Source organism: Leucopleurus acutus (assembly GCF_964270905.1).
Source record: "Leucopleurus acutus genome assembly, chromosome: 12".
NCBI lineage: Eukaryota > Metazoa > Chordata > Mammalia > Artiodactyla > Delphinidae > Leucopleurus > Leucopleurus acutus.
Window position 1 is genome coordinate 90,080,276 of NC_139154.1, and position 18,332 is coordinate 90,098,607.

At 36.7% G+C, this 18,332-nt stretch overlaps 1 protein-coding gene across 1 annotated transcript in view; it reads right to left on the reverse strand.

Moving 5' to 3' along the window:
• The window catches only part of EXOC6B (exocyst complex component 6B), a 715,292-nt gene that overhangs the window by 597,962 nt on the left and 98,998 nt on the right, over window positions 1–18,332 (reverse strand). The window contains exon 6 of the mRNA XM_082851950.1: window positions 11,957–12,161. Coding sequence (XP_082708076.1) covers window positions 11,957–12,161 — 205 coding nt within the window. The remainder of the gene's footprint in view (window positions 1–11,956; window positions 12,162–18,332) is intronic.

Genomic DNA, 18,332 nt, shown 5'->3' on the forward strand with positions numbered 1-18,332 from the left:
TGAAGAACTCATATTCTCTTCTGAACAATGGTAAATATTTAACTTAAGAATTCAAGGCAAGGGAAAGAGAACATTCTGGTTATCACAAATTTGCAACCTTTATCATCACTTTCAAGATTTTTGTATTGTTTTTTTAATTTGCTTTGTTGCCTATTAAATCAAATTTATCTGTTCACTTCTTTAATAAGGCACACAATACAACAGAGATTTGAATGGACCTCAGTTTAAGTTACAACTAACAAATAATTCCTTTCCCACCTTGTTACAGCTATGAATCTGAAGACTGGAGACTCCTCAATTACCCACATAAAACAGAAAAGAAAATCAATAATGCCATAGATAGGTATAAATAGTCCCTTAAATAAGGGAACGCTTCCTCTGTACCCTGAGAGTTGGAACATTTACTACCTCATATCCAGTCCACCAACAAATCCCATGTTATACACATACACCTAATCTGACTTAAGTTTCTTTTCTTTTTGTGTGTGTTCAATATATCTTCCCTAAGTTATACATGCAAAACTATGCATAGTTAAGTTATACATAAAGAGTTTATTATGAGAAACAACCGTTTCCTCCTCTCCTCTTTCTCCCCAAATCCTGCTCCCCAGAAGCAACCACTCTTTTGATGCTTACATCTTTATCTCTACATACCATGCTTATGTGTGCTACTGCTTATTTCTGTAGGTTTTTTTAATTGTGGTAAAATTTATGACATAAAATTTTCCATTTTAACCATTTTTAACTGTACAGTTCTGTGCCATTAGGTACATTCACCTTGTTGGACAACCATCACCACCACCCATCTTCAGAACTTCTTCATCTTCCCCAACCGAAACTCTGTACCCATTAAACATTAACTCCTCATCCCTTTTACTGCTAGCCCCTGGAAACCATCATTCTACCTTCTGTCTTTATGAATTTGACTACTTCAGAACCTCAGATAAGTGGAACTATACAATATTTGTCCTTTCATGCCTGGCTTATTTCACTTAGCATAATGTCTTCAAGGTTCATTCATGTTGTAGCATGTGTCCAAATTTCCTTTTTTAAGGCTAAAAAATATTCCATTATATGTATATACCACATTTTGTTTATCCATCCATCAATGGACACTAGGATTGTTTCTGCCTTTTGGTTATTGTGGGGTTTTTTAGTTCTAAGCATTATCTATTGACTTTCCACCATGGAAGACGGGGGTTTAAGGTCTCTTTCACATTCCTTTTTTTTTTGCGGTACGCGGGCCTCTCACTGTTGTGGCCTCTCCCGTTGCGGAGCACAGGCTCCGGACACGCAGGCTCAGCGGCCATGGCTCACGGGCCTAGCCGCTCCGCAGCATGTGGGATCTTCCCGGACAGGGGCACGAACCCGCATCCCCTGCATCGGCAGGCGGACTCTCAACCACTGTACCACCAGGGAAGCCCTCTTTCACATTCTTAACACACCAGCACTGTGCAGTGTCCATTCACATATCCCTCTACAACAGAGATAAACCAATGGATTAATTACCTATATTAACTTTTAGCATTTAATTATTATAACTGTATAAATGCAATACATAGCCAAGCCATATAAGATATTGTTTTTAACCTCTAAAGACATTTAGGATTTTCACTTTGACCTCTGGCTTCTGAAAATTCACAATATGCCTTTATATAAGCCTCTTTTCATGCCTTTTGTTGGATACTTGGTGGGTCCTTTAATCTGCATGTTCATGTCTTAGAATTTTGGGAAATTTTCCCATATTATTTCTGTGATGAATTCCTTCCCTTCATTTTTGCTTTATTTTTCTAAAATGCTTAGTATTCAAATGCTGGATCGCCTAGACTGCCCCTTAATATTCTTATATCTTTTCTATTTCCCATGTTCTATCTCTTTTTCTTTTTACTCTTCTCTCTGGAATATATTTTTAACTTTATTTTCCAAACCCTCCTTTAAGTGTTTTCTGCTATCATATTTTTAATTTCTAAAATTCTTTTTGTTCTCTGAACTTCTCCTTTTATGCAGCATTCTGATCTTGCTTTTTACATGTAATTTATTTTCTATTATCTTTCTAATGCTACTGACGATAGTTTGGGTTTTTTTGCCTTTTAGGTTTTCCTCTTCTTGCATAGTCCCTATCTTCTCCAAGTTGCTTCTTTGTATGTGTTTGTTCTGACTCTACTTTCATGTTAGAATCTTTTCTCAAATATCTGCTGATCCTTAGCCATCTGTTCAAATTTTAAATTGGGAAACTAAAAAGCTGACTGAATGTACATCAGTCTAGTCTACTGTGGCCTTCAAAGTGATCTGACTTGCCCTTTTTACTAGGGACTACTCAGTGGACATATCTTTAGGATACTTCTCTTGGGCTAATCATATTGTTCAGAGTATTCAGATTATCTTCCTATCTCACACCTGAAGGGTATAAGCCTGGTTCTGGGAACCAAATCAGAAAAGAGGGCTGTGAGATTTAGGATAAATCTCAGTATTTAGTATATAAACTTTCACTGTTTTCAGTTTGTGTCTATTGTTCTCTGATCTTCAGCTAGAGTTGAGATCAGGTAGTTAACTGATAGGAAAAAGCTGGGTAAGGAATCCAGATGTCTAACTGGTTCTGAAATAGACATTCAACCAATCTTCCTGTTTGGCCATCAATTTTACCCCCTTTCCCTGATGCCAGCAATTTCTTAAACATAGGGGTTCTGCAAAACACTAAAAATTGGGTTGTTCTCATTTTCTTCTACTACTGGTTTAGGACTGAGTTTTCTTGGATATGTTAGGACAATTATCACACATCTTTTTACTTTCCAATTTCCAAAAAATGTTGCTATCACCTGCTCTCCTAGAGTCTTTATGTTTGGGAGCTCGTGTTTTTTAAAAAAATTCCCTTATCTGTTGTTTTTATGAGTTTGGAGAGGTGGAAGATAGAAATATATGTGTTCGACCCACTATCTTTAACAAGAAGTTAATTTGATCACTTCTTAGTACCTCCACAGTATTTTCAGATAGTTTCAAAATCCATTCAAAGTGCAATTTTAATGTTTTCATATACTTAAGAATATAATTGGAATAAGCGGATATACCTTAGAATATTAAAAAAAAGGATGGCTTTTCCTGAAAAATGTTAAGGTGTAGGTACATTAAATTTAATTAAATACACAATTAAGAGTAATTAATTGATTTATTAACTATCTACTATGACCAAGCAAGGTGCTGAAGATATAAAGGTAAAAAACATACCTCTGTCCTTACAGAGACCATAAACTGGTTGGGAAGACAGATAAGTAAATCAGCAGTCATGCTAACAGCATTCCCTAGTGCCATGAGATGCTACCTTGGAGGGCCCTAGTGGCTCTCTACCTTCCCCATTCTCAAAGCTTAGCAATGAACTGGTAAAACTAGTTACTAACTCAATAGACTGAGTCAGCTCATCTGAAGAATACTAAGTCTCTTTAGCTAATCTAAGAGGCATTGATAGAATTCCCCTAGCCAAGTCATTTCTCTGACCAGCAAGGATCCACCTAGTACATATTGACTAGATGTTCTTGCCCTTCTCCCAGCTTCCCTATCAATATTACAAGAGCAGGGTCCTTCTCCTGAGGCATGTCCCACTGTTTATACAGCAAAGTTGAACCCATCAGGTCCCTCCACAAAATGACAGGAAGATGGTATTCTCAGGCACTGTTCTGACCTTTCTGCCTATAAGGTTTACTGAGGAAAAGTTACTTTATACCTATATGGCATAATACTAATGTGTGTGTGTCTATGCCTCTTGTATAACACTACCTTTATCACTTATTAAATTCTTATACTATACATTTGGGTCAATTTCTGAACTTGTATTCTGTTCTACTCAGCAGTTTATTCTTATGATACCATATTGTTTTAAATTAAGTATTACTGCTTTCTAGTACAAGCCAAGGCTCAGTAAAAGGAATATTCTCAAAAGAATTTAATCTTAAAATAACTGAAACATATATATATATATATGCATATATGTAGTATATTTGTGAGAGATGGTGTAAGTATTGCAATAGCTGCTGTTCCTCTAAAGTAATGGTCTATTTTAGGATGAGCACACTAAAAATCCATGTTCACAAATTATACTGAGAACCCATATGACAATTTTCTCTTAAAATTTAATAACAAGAAAATTTCTCCTGATAAGCTGGTATGCTTTGCTTAGCCAAAGCAAATAAATAATATGTTTATTATATATACACACACCATATAGTTTCCTTTTCATCCTGAAGAAAACTCAAAAGCAAACTGTAATATTGCCATCAAATTAGATTTAAGGAATAAATTCTCTTTCTTCTTTCACTCAACATGAATCAAGGGTCATTGATCTTTTAAATTTAATTGTCATCTTTTTAACTGAACTCAGGTTCAAAATATTTTAGAAGTGTATACAATAGAAATAATTTTTATGGTAAGGAGAAAAAAACTGATTAAAAATGAGATCTAATTCAAGGCTGAAAATTGTCACCGAAAATTGAATTTTAGGAATAAAATTAAAAGTAGTTCAATCATCAAGTTTAACTCTAATTTTAATCTTCTCCTTCTCCATACTCTTAGAATCTATTTACGTTCACCATTCATCTAGGATGGTTCTTTTTTTTTCTTTCTTTTAATTTAACATGTATTATAAGCCTGGGACTAAGCTAAGTACTTGATTTCCCTAAATATTTCCACATCTTTTCAAAGAAGATTAAAAATTCCAACTGTACAGTTGTGAAGACTGAATGTGATGTTTAGTAACTTGCCCACTGTCATACAGCTAGCAAATGACAAATCTAGGAGTTTAATCCAAACTCCAAAGTCTATTCTGTTAACTATCATATTACTGAACAGTAAACTAAATCCCTACTATCCTCTTCAGATTCTAAAATTGTACTATCTATCATAAGCTCAGATTCTAAAATTGTACTATCATAAGCTCAGATTCTAAAATTGTACTATCTATCATAAGCTCAGATTCTAAAATTGTACTATCTATCATAAGCTACTCTGATTGTTGCCTACTTCAAGAATCCCATATAACACAGCTCTCACATTCCCCCACCTTACCCGCAGGCCATCCATATCATCAAAGAATAAAGAGCAAGAATTAGTACAAACACAAAAATACCAAAATCAAGAAGAAAAGAAAAGAAAAAGTAAATCCAGGAACACCAAACCAAGTGAGCACCAACTTCTTTGACTCCAAAGGCCATATTCTGTGGAAGTTTTGCATAGCATCCAGCACAAAAGAGATTTCAACAGCAATAATGCTTTTACTTGGCAGTCATTGCATGGCCTATGTGAACTCAGTTGGTAGTACTATGCCTGATCTAAGTCAAAGATGTTCTACACAATAAATAAAACAACACATTTTGCTCTAGTCAAGACTTAATCAAAGAAAGTCAAGGGCTGAAAGAACCACGGTGACAGTTAATCTCACCCAAGGAGCAGTTTCTTTAAAACTAGTTACTAAAGGAAGAATGCCTGGGGAGCCTTCCATTTCTTTTATAAGCAAGCAGTTCCTTTTCTAAGCATCAGTCATATAACCTATATAATTTGGCAAAGCCAAGTTAGAATTTTAGAAGTAAGTAAATCCTTCCCTTTGTTAAAGGGCCCCACATAGAAATCAACCTAGCCAAGAATGTTTACCTTACAATATGTTATTTAGTCCCACAAAGCCTAAGGCAAACTAACCAAAATAACAAATACAGAACTTCCCTCCTGCACAAATCAATTCCATAACAAGTGAATTACAGAAATCAATTTCAAAAGGAGAACTAAAAAACAGCAGACAATTAACGAAGAACTACTTTAGACATTTTTTATAAAATAGTTCAAGCTAAGTTGATTATTCAAAAATAAGACATACACAGTATTTTGGAAGCACACTGTAAGAATATCAACACAGAAAATGGAATAGGATAAAAGGGAGGGTTTTTCTACTTGCTTTAACTATGGCTCTACTTCCCATGGCAGACTCATAGGTGGGTCCATTAAATGCTTTCATTACAATACCATGTTAAAAAGATATATACAGGAACATGAAACGTTTTTTTTTTGTAAAAAAAGACCGCTTGACTTAAAATTCGATATGGTAATACACAGTAGAATGGACAATTTTTAAATTCCTCCTCAGATTCTGCTATATGATTGAACTTCTATCCTAGTTTTCATACTTACACATTTTTCTTACTTTTCTGCAGCTTCCCAGGTATTGTATATTGGAAGACAAGTGAAAGACTCAGAAACTTCTAGCTTGACACCTTTTAAACCAGACTGACTATACCATTGTTTCCTAGACCCAAAGGCAAAATTTAAAAAAAAAAATGTACAGTTTAGTAAAAAGTAATTCTATTCAAGACCAAAGTAACAGAGAGTATTAGTTTTCTACTGCTGTGTAACATACTACTATAAACTTAGTGACTTGAAACTACACACAATTATTATCTAAGTTTCCATGGGTCAGGAGTTCAACATGTTTTTGCTGGGCCTTCTGCTCAGGGTCTTGACAGGCTGAAATCATGATGTCAGTCAGGTCTGTGGTTTCATCTGGAGCTCACAGTCTTCTAAGTTCACTCATATTGTTGGCAGAATCCAGTTCCTTGTGGTTGTAGAACTCAGGTCCCCATTTTCTTGCTGACTGTCGGCTGGGGATAGCTCTCAGCAACTCAAGGCTGCCTACAGTTCCCTGCCGTGTGGCCCCCTCCAAAACATGGCATTCTGTTTCTTCAAGACCAATAGTAAAGCATCTGCTGCAGTTTTTAATCTCTCTAACTTTATATCTGACCTCTAGACCCTCTTTTAAAGGTTCTCACCTTACATATTAGGTTCACACGCTCAAGGGAGAGGATTTTACAGGATGCACAGACCAGGGGGCAGGAGTCCTGGGGACCATCTTAGAATTCTGCCTACCACATGTAATCAAAGCAAAAAGCTTCCTACAGATAAAGCTTTATCCAGAGACAATATAATAGTTGGAATACAGAGAAATGTATAAACTACATATCCTTCAGGTCATCCTCAAACAGTATTTTTGCATCATCCTCAAATAGTATTTTTTGCATCATATCTCTTGATAAAATTGGACAACTAACAGTTTGAGATTATAATCTCAGGTAAAAGTCTGGAGCCAAATTTGCTCATTAAACCCTAATTAGGGTGGAGTCCTTCTGGTAGTTTAACTGGTATATCCCAAAGATAAGCCAATCTACCAACTGCCTCCATCATTTCATTGTACTAAGGACAAAGCCCCACCCATGGGTCAATGCAGCAACTCAGGATAGGGTAAGTGGAAGAAGAAAACGGGAGATGTCCACCAAGAAAAAGCACAATCATCTACATAATTTCCAGAAGCTCCCAGACCAACTATCAATATTAAGTGATATTTTCAAATCTGTTTTCTTGTATGATTCTAAAGGCCACTTAGAATTTTTTTTAAGGAAAAGAACACATTTTTAAGGCCAAAACTGCAGTTGCTGAACTAAAACTGATGATGATGATAAAGTTCTGAATAGTGGCATAGACAATGCTAAAAACTGGATTAGTAAATTAGAAAGCAAACATATGGGGGAGAAATGTCAAAGAGATGAAATTGTGAAGAAAAAGAGACACGGAAATATGTATTTTTCTAAGCTCTGTAATAGCAGGTTGTAGCAGACTAGCTAGGTATTCACCAAACGTATTTCCTCTTTCTCCTGGTCACACAGATAGACTATATTTCTAATCCTCGCTTGCAGTGTATGAGCTTCTGCTGATGTAATGTTGGCAGCAGTCATATGTATCACTTACAAGCCTGGTCAATTAAAAAAAAAAAATCTCCAGGCATTATTTACTTTTTTCTCTACTGCTGTAACATTGAAAGCCACATGTTGAAGTGATAGAGCCACAAGTTGGAAGAGTCCTGGATCCCTTCACAGTCACTTAAAGAAGAGCTACCCAACCAGGAACATCCACTTTGGACGTCACATGAGCGAAAAATAAAATTTCTACGGTGAGGTTTTAGAGCTTAGCTATTACAACAGGCATTGTTATTTAAAGAAACAGGCACTGGCACTGGAAGAATGGTGTTGCCATAACAAAAAAACCTAAAATAAATGACATCAGTTTAGAGGTCAGGCAGTAGGCCACAAGAATATATATTTAGCAAGTCAAAGGCCTGAAAAGCCCTGTGATATTGTGGCAAAACAACTGGCAAAACTGGAACCTGTAATAAATGAAAAGGCACACCGCATGTCTATTGGGTCTGTAGCTCTATATGTGAATGTAGAGAGAGAGTTATAGTGTATATTGGCATTTGCTTTCTGCTTTTACCAAGGTTTTACACAAAAACGATGAGCACAGAATTTCCTACTTTGAAAACTGAAATTACAGGGAATAGCACAAGGCCAGAAACTTGGGCCTCAGAGGGTTAGAAAGCTGAACACATATAGATCCCAAATAGTAAAAGAAAAAGATGGTAAATTTTGAGCAATTAAGTCCAAAGAAGACCTCCTTGAACAAAGTGACTTAATCCTGAGGCAAAAATTAGATTCAGGTATGGTTTTCTTACCCGTTATTTCATATAGCCTCCAAGTAGGGCCTAAGTAAGAAAGAGACATGAGGCAAGGGTTATGCTCCCCCAACTCTACTACCTCCCCAAACAGGGAAGAAGAAAAAAAATCATTCCTGAAAATTATATTTAGAAAAGAACAGTGGGTATGGTATCTAAATAGAACCTATTGGAAAGAGACAGATCAGAGGTCTACTAAGTTTTGAGTTAACTGTAATGTCAAAACCCCACAAATCTGGACTAAATAAAACTTTGTTCAGAACCTTAAAACAACCCTTGGGCTCCTAAACTTGTAGAAGCAGAAAGTAAGCACTGAAAGATAGAGATATAAATGTGGTTGTAGATATAAGTGTAAATGTAGATGTATGTGTATATCTACAGAGAGAGAGAAAAAATCTTCAAATGAAGGTATATTCCCCAGCACACACTTCAGAAATGCACACAGAAAAAAATAGGGAAAGAAAAACTAAGATGCAGCCAAGAGCCCAGGAGAACAATGGGCAAAGGAGTTCTTTCCACAGAATCAACATCTAGACAAGGAAGTTCCCCTACTACTAAGGCAGAAAGATTTCCCAATGATGGCCCAAAAGGATTACATGATTTGCTATGAAGCAGGTAATACTGCACATCTCCTGTTCTTCCCTTTTCTAAATGGAAGTTTTTGTTGTAGCTATTCTGTTCTAGCTTCTCCATGGTATACTGAGGGTGGGAGGGCCACAGGTGCAGATAACCTATCTTAGTTCCTGGTCATCAGCCCACTGAAGAGCCACATCTGGATCTGATGGAGAGTACTGAGCATCCCTGGAAGATATCGTACTTTGAGATGGATGTAGTAACTAGATGGGATATTGGGTTGTATTCCTTAGGGAAGGGACAAGTATGTTCTATGGATGAGAGGAAGAGTGAACAGATATGGAATTCCCTGACGGCGCAGTGGTTAAGAATCCCCCTGCCACTGCAGGGGACACGGGTTTGAGCCCTGGTCCGGGAAGATCCCACATGCAGCGGAGCAACTAAGCCCGTGTGCCACAACTACTGAGCCTACGAGCCACAACTACTGAGCCTGTACACCTAGAGCCCATGCTCTACAACAAGAGAAGCCACCACAACGAGAAGCCCACACACCACAATGAAGAGTAGCCCTCACTTGCCACAACTAGAAAAAGCTCACGCGCAGCAACAAAGACCCAACACAGCCATAAATAAATAAATTTATTTTTTAAAAAAAAAGGAGTGAAGAAATATTTGATGACCAAAAGGGTAGAACTGTGCCAGAGACTAGCTACTATGCACCAAAACTGTGTTCTTCTCTTAGACAGAGTGAGATTATATTCCCCAGCATCTCTTACAGGTTGCTATGGCCATGTTATTAAGTTCTGGCCAGTGAAATCAGAGAAGTGATGATGTGTCACATCCATGCCTAGTCCTTAAAAACCCTACCACATGCAATACTCTTTGGTCTTTCCCCTTTTGCAGCAATCTTCAAAACCATATTAAAAATGACAGACCCATATAATGGAAACTTTCCTTAAATCACCATTGCAAAGAAAACCATCACAAATCAGAAACATCATTTTGGGCTTGACATAAGTGAGAAATAAACCAGATCTCTCCCTCTTTTCTAACATCCATGAATTCAAACAAATATCTACTGAACACCTACTACGTACAAAGTATATGGTAGTTTCTCTCCCTCCTACTTTCCTTACTTTTTAGGTACTACAAGATTTTAAAATGTGTAAGATATCTTTATTCAATGATCTTATATATCCCGTAGCATAGGATAGTAATACATGCAATAAGAGCTATACTTGAGATGAAAAATGCTATAGGAGGAATAAAGGGTTATCAGTTAATTAAAAAGTCCTGAATTCACGAAAGGTTTCTTCACCATTTCTTTAAATGACAAAAATACAGCCAACAGCTAACAGTTTACACATTTTGAGTGCCATAGCAGACAAATTCATCTCAGTCTAATCTGAATTCTACTACAGAATCTGACCTTTACAAGCTGTCTGAACTGGAGCAAATCACTTCCCTGGCCTAGACCTTAATTTCTTCAGATAATTAGGGGAGAGACCAGATATCTCACATTAAATGAAATAACAATATTCTTCATGGAATCCTCTCTTTCACCAAAAAGGAAGTAATTTCTCAAGCAAAGGCCTAGAAAAAGCAACTTTGTACTATACTCTTGTATATTTTGAAAAATTAGTAAAAATTTGTCAACCACAATAAAGACTTGTCTTACAAGATACCTTCATTCCTGTACTCAAAATATACACAGCAAGGCAAAAGTGTATTTTCAATGATTAATTTTGTTTCTTCACCACTAAAAAAAATGACATGATATGATTATTTCCATCAGGGTTTATCATCAACTAGTTTTAAGCTTTCCACTTCGTAAAGTATAACAATAAGGAAATTAAAAGAAGAATTGGGAAAAGAATATGTGTATTCCCTTAGGAAAGGGATTTCCAAAGAGGCAGATCTCTTTTGCAGAATCAAAGACATATCTAAAAGATTACCAAGGCTAGTTGAGACCAAAAATATGACCCAAAATATGACCTACTCCCTCATTCCTCACAGAATTAAGAACTACAAATGACTTATTCAAGAACACAGTTGTTTATAGAACCAAAAAAGACTTTCCATAAACAGCTGGATCTTCTACTTATTGTTATAGGTTACATCATAAGGTATACTGAGAAATTTTAATAAAAGCAGTGTGACTTAAATTTCAAAAGAGCAAGTAATACTGCAAATTATTACTGTTCTTTATTCATAACGACAAAGTACTTCTGGACGTTCCTTGTGGCTTTCATAACTTAGAGATGAAGTTATTGAAAGAAAAAAATCAAAACACTTTCAACACATTGTTAATTTATAAGCTATAAACAAATTCCTTTCTGTGATCATAATTCCCAGCATTTCCCAAAAGGTCTTTTTTCATTGATACCCATTGATATCAGAAATAACAGTTATAGAAATATTCATATATAACATGACATCTTGCTTAATTACATAGTAAATAATCAACCAAAGGTACCTGCAGCACAATTTAGCTCATTAACTAGAAAGAACTTTTAAAAATCTTGGGGGGAAAAGAAATCTTGGGCTTCAAATCATACCCAAAGTCAAGAAAAGTATTCAAAAAATAGAAAAGCCTCTTCAAAGCACCAATATAAACCATCACAATCAATCAGTATGTACTGAATATTCACAGAGCAAAACAATATACTAGTAAATAATTCACTGCTCTGCTAAGAAAATAAAAGATATTTTAAAATCATGTGTTCCCATAAAGATGAAGGACTTCCCTAAAATGACAAGAAACAATTAAGACATTTAGCAAAAAGAAATCTGTGTTTAACAGAATACTTGCAAAGTCATTGGCCAACCTATCATAAACCCAAGACCTACTTGCTTCATGGCAGTCTCTCCAATTTTGTCTGAATGTTTGCGGATACTCTCCAGAAAGTCTTTGAGATCAGACATAGAAACATCCTTAATTTCTTCTCGAAGCTTGGGGATATTGTCCACCATCACCTTGCAGAATCGATAATGGCTTACTTGAGGCAGATAGGTATGCTCTAGATGTTCCAGAGTTTTCAGTGCAGGATAATGCCTATAAAAGGAATTGCATCACCTTTAGCTCAACTCAGTCTTCTTTAGGGCCACAGATATATTCCTCAGGCAAAATTTCTAGCCTGAATTAGTTTTCACTGTACATTAAGACAAATCCAGGATTAAGTTTCAATAAAAACATGAATGGAAAAATTAATGTAAAATTATTAAAAATCAATATATATATTACAGGACTTAATAAATTATAATCAAAAAAAGATTTTTCCCAAGAATACAGAAAACTTTGAAAATCCACCAATGAAACTCATTACATAAAGAATAAAGGCCATTGCTAGGAAAAAATAAATAAAGGGAAATATAAAATGATCATATCAATGCCACAAAAATCATCCCATAAAATAAAGTACCCAAGGATAGACTTCCAACTATGGCACACAGAAGAGCTTAGCAAATCTTCTACCCAAAAAGCAAATATAAACTAGACAAAACTGTCCCAAACAACCATTTCAAGACTCCGGAAATTGGAAAGGACTCTGCAGAGGAGAACAACAAATTGAGAAGGGTTTATTCATGAAAACTGCTAAATAGAGAGGGACTTTGTGGTATTCTTGCCTGGGGCTACCTCCATCACCCTCTCCACCTCCCCTCACCCCATCACTGGTTATGGCTTGTCAGGAAAATCAGCAGCTTCTCTTCAGTTAGGGGCTGACATGATTTGGAGCAGAGGGTGAAAATCTTATATGGAGTGGTGTTGTTAGGAAAAGTAGCAAACTCATTTTAAAAAAGGAAGAGAGTGGGGGGAACCTCCAGCTCTAATGGGCTGAAGTTCGTCTAGGTTGGAACAAAGAGCAGACTGGAGGACTAACCAAAAACTTAACAGGGAAGTCCTGGAAATAAGAGACCCATAGAATAACCTGATAGCTCTCTGAATATCCCTAGCTGACTGAGAAGCTGTGCACAAATGCAGGGGACACCTAAAAGGGCCTAAGCACTCCACACATCCTTAGCTGACTAGGAGACTGCAGGCCTGCACATAGGAGAAGGCTTGGCAGAATATAAAAGCTCAGCAGACTTGAAAACTTGCCTGAATTTTGAACGCACTCCCTAACCCACATACAAGTCCACTAACAAAGGGTAGACACCTTTCTCAGCTCAAGTTTCTTTGAGCACCCAGGACCAACCATTAGCTGATGACTAGCCTTTAAAAATGAAAATCAATTATATTCCCAGATAAACAAAGACTAATAGAATTCCTTGCTAGCAGATCTGCCTTACAAGAAATACTAAAGAAAGCCAGAAAGGAAATGATAGCAGATAGTAACTTGAATTCAGAGGAAAAAAAATGAAGAATATAGGAAAGAGTAAATATATGCTAAATATAAAAGACTGAATAAATGTGGGGTTTTTTCTCTTTTCTTCTTTTACTATCAGTAAAAGACAATAGTTTTTAAAGCAATGATTATAACACTGTATTGTTGGGTTTATAAAATATATAGATATAATATAAATGACAATAATAGCACAAAAGAAGAGGGAAGAAATGGAGCTAAGTTGAAGCAAAACTACTTCTATATATTATATCAAAACTACACGAGCAATGACCTAAAGTAGACTGTGACAAATGAAGAAGAAGATTATAATCCACAGAGTAACCTCTAAAAAAAAAAAACCTCAAAAAATACATTAAAAGGTTTACGGAAGAATTAAAATAGTATACTACAAAATATTTAATACAAAAAAGGAGTAAAAGATAAATAAGAACAAAAAAGACATGAAAAACATAGAAAGTAAAGAGCAAAACCCAACCATATTAATAATTATATTAAATGCAAATGGACTAATAAGCACGCAAATCAAAAGGCAGACACTGGGGCTTCCCTGGTGGCGCAGTGGTTGAGAGTCCACCTGCCGATACAGGGGACACGGGTTTGTGCCCCGGTCCGGGAAGATCCCACATGCCGCGGAGCAGCTGGGCCCGTGAGCCATGGCCGCTGGGCCTGCGCATCCGGAGCCTGTGCTCCGCAACGGAAGAGGCCAAAACAGTGAGAGGCCCGTGTACCGCAAAAAAATAAAAAAATTAAAAATACATGTTCAGGGACTTCCCCGGTGGCGTGAAGGTTGAGAGTCTGCCTGCCAATGCAGGGGACACAGGTTCGAGCCCTGGCCTGGGAAGATCCCACATGCCCTAGCAACGAACAGTGGCTTCTGCTTGCCATAGCTAGAGAAAGCCTGCATGCAGCAGAGAAGGCCCAACACAGCCATAAATAAATAAATAAAATTAAAAAAAAAAATACATGTTCGAAAGGCAGACACTGTCAGACAGGATTTAAAAAGCATGATCCAGGGACTTCCCTGGCGTTCCAGCGGTTAAGGCTCCATGCTTCCACCGCACGGGACATGGGTTCAATCCCTGGTTGGGGAACTAAGATCCCGCATGCCGCACAATGCGGCTAAAATAAAATAAAAAATAGGGCTTCCCTGGTGGCGCAGTGGTTGAGAATCTGCCTGCTAATGCAGGGGACACAGGTTCGAACCCTGGTCTGGGAGGATCCCACATGCCGCGGAGCAACTAGGCCCGTGAGCCACAACTACTGAGCCTGCGAGTCTGGAGCCTGTGCTCCGCAACAAGAGAGGCCACGATAGTGAGAGGCCCGCGCACCGCGATGAAGCGTGGCCCCCGCTTGCCAGAACTAGAGAAAGCCCTCGCACAGAAACGAAGACCCAACACAGCAAAAATAAATAAATTAATTAATAAACTCCTATCCCCAACATCTTCAAAAAAGTAAATAAAAATTAAAAATAAGTAAATAATATAAAAAGCATGATCCTGGGCTTCCCTGGTGGCGCAGTGGTTGAGAGTCCGCCTGCCGATGCAGGGGACACGGGTTCGTGCCCCAGCCCGGGAAGATCCCACATGCCGCAGAGCATCTAGGCCTGTGAGCCATGGCTGCTGAGCCTGCGCGTCCGGAGCCTGTGCTCCGCAACGGGAGAAGCCACAACAGTGAGAGGCCCGCGTACCGCAAAAAAAAAAAAAAAAAGCACTATACGTTGCTTACAAGAAACCCACTTTAGAATCACAGATACAAACAGACTGAAGTAAAAGCTAGAATAAGATATACCCCAAAAGTAACCATAAAAGTGCTTGAATGGCTATATTAATATCAGACACATTAGATTTTTTTTGAGGGATTTTTTTTTAAGCAATGAACAAAGAAAAGCCACAAAAGAGCCCCCAAAATGGCAAACACGAAAAAAAAAAAGTTGAACTGATGTGAAGAAATGAAAATAAAAAATAAAATTTTGTCACTCAAACTGCCAACAATTTCTTAAAAAATAATGGATATTATTATCAGGGGTTTTAATAAATGAGAATTCACAGCCTGCTGATAAACATATTTATATTAATGATTCACGTTTTCAATGAAAAATTTCACCAAACAAGTATTCTAAGCAGTTGCATTCTCCCCCACAAAAAAATTACATGTACAAAAATATGTATAAGCCTCTTGAACTGTAGTTATTTATATTAACAAATAAAAAACTAATCTAGAAGTCTATTAACAAGGAATTGGTTAAACGCATTATGATATATCCATGTAGTATATATGTATATTCAAAGAATAATAAAACAGCGAAGTGTTTACAATATTGTTGAGTGAAAATTATTTCAAAAAAATTGAACTTACAAGTATGATAATGTTTTTCAAAATTACAAATATTATACATGTGTAAATTATGTATACATATGTATGTATGAGCTACACAGTACTGAATATAAACACACACACAAATATAAGTACATAGAAAATGACTAAGAAAATATGTACAAAAATGTTAACCATGATTTTTCTTTCCTTTGGATAGGAACATTATGGGTAATAGTTTTCGTCTTCACGTTTTTAATTTCTACATTTCCCATATTTAGTATAGGAAAAACTCAGTTTTGATCCTGTAAGTAAAAGACTTATAGTTCTATTTCAGGTTTTAAGAATGAATTCCATGGGAGATACTTAAACTCTTCTTACTCCAATGCACGTAATACCACAAACACTAAAGATTAGAGGTTGGATTTACTTGTTTTCTTTGCTTATGTTTTTCCCTTCTGTGTTCCAAAAATCAAAATCTTAGTCCAAATAAATGAAGGGAAGAAAGAATTATTTCCCCTAAATTAAGAAATAAAATTACAAATATAGTTTAATCTGAAATGGTTGCTTTTATTAAAATTTTACAGACTCACAAACAATACAATTCACATGGTTTAGTATAAACAGAATGGTGTTTATACTACAATTAGGTACGAAGAGCTATGTGCAATAAAATGCATTTCCTCTAGAGAGAAACTTTAGAATGGATATAAACCTAGAAATTAAGCCAAAAAGATAAACACACTTTAGGGTTTAGTTATATTTTGGAACATTGTTTATAGAATGAGAAAAATCTAACAATGTTGCCTGCAGACACAAGGCACATTCACTGATGAGACACATGGCTGCACAGTGAAAACATCTGGTCTGTCAAATAACTCCACATTTTTCAAGGCTAATTAGTACAAAACCCAGTGATTTCTGGCAATAAAGAATGTTACTTTATTTCCCCATTGTCCTTTCCCTAACACACTCATACTCCAACTGTAACAGATCAATAAGATTCATTCAAATTTCTAGTGTACTTCAATATCAGTGACAGGTTAAAGAATGACAGCCAATTAAACACCTCTATAGCAGACACCAAAAGAAAAGAATTCTATTTCCAGGGGCCATGGAAATCTAAAACAAGATTTTGACATTACTTTTGACAACCTCTAAACATTAAAACTGAATCAAAAGCCAAATGTGCTAGCTCTCCCCCTCCCCCCACCGCATGCAGGCTCCCTAATAGAGATGTGAGCAGAAAGAAAGTAAATGAAATAAAAGCAAGAAATTTTTTAAAATAAGGCAGGAAAAGATGTCTAAATAATCCTAAAAATTGGATAACTTAAGGTCAGAATAACTTAGACATGGTTGAATGCTATCCTGAGAAGAGAAATGTTGATTCTAGGCAAATTAAATTTTGGAACTTTTTTGTCATGGTATGGAACTCGTTCACAATGATGGTTTTTAAAATTCTAATAAGTAATCTTTCAAAGTGGATTACAACTACCCATGAGAAATTTCTTAAAATTCAGAGTATGATAAGAATATAAAACAAAATCTTTCTGCACAGAAAATATTAGTGTCTTTCCTAATTAAAGAGCATCATTAAGAAATATTTAATCCCTTCTATGTGCTAGAGCTAGAAAGATGGTCAGATATCTTTCCTCAGGGAACATAAAACCTAGTAGTATAATGAGTATTTATAGCTTAAAAAAAAAATAACTAGGCTTCCAGCCATTAAGGAATAACAAAGAACAGACACGAACTCTCACTCTTAAGAAGTAAAATACTGGCTAAAATACATAAAACAACTGCTTTCACATAGTGAACATCAAGTAACACAGAACTGTGATCTCTGAAAAAAGAGAAACAAACAAGGTGAATTTAATAGTTATCTGGGGGGCTTCCCTGGTGGCACAGTGGTTAAGAATCCGCCTGCCAAAGCAGGGGACATGGGTTCGAGCCCTGGTCCAGGAAGATCCCACATGTCTCTGAGCAACAAAGCCCGTGCTCCACAACTACTGAGTCGGCACTCTAGAGCCCGTGAGCCACAACTACTGAGCCCATGTGCCACAAATACTGAAGCCCATGCGTCTAAAGCCCGTGCTCCGCAACAAGAGAAGCCACTGCAATGAGAAGCCCGTACACCGCAACGTTGAGTAGCCCCCGCTTGCCACAACTAGAAAAAGCCCAGGCGCAGTAACAAAGACCCAACACAGCCAAAAAATAAATAAGTAAAATAAAAAATAGTCATCTGGGTTATCTGACTGAATGTGATTTCTAGATCATGGACACAGTCAGAGAAAACCCAAACAGAGCCCAACAACTTAGCAGAGTTAGCATCAGAGACAGGAGTTCAGGAAAGCTTGTGCACCTTAAGGTTGTGCAGCAGAATTCCAAAAAAAAAAAAAAAAAAAAAAAAGGAAGCAATGCAGAAAAAAGATGCAGAAATTTACATAAGGGTTCCCTTGAGTCTTTGCTAAGTACTAGGCCAGGCATAGGAAAAGTGAAATTCTGCATGAACAGGCATAAAGAAGGGAGGGAAGGAAGAGAAGGAAGAGAAGGGAGGGAGAGAAGGC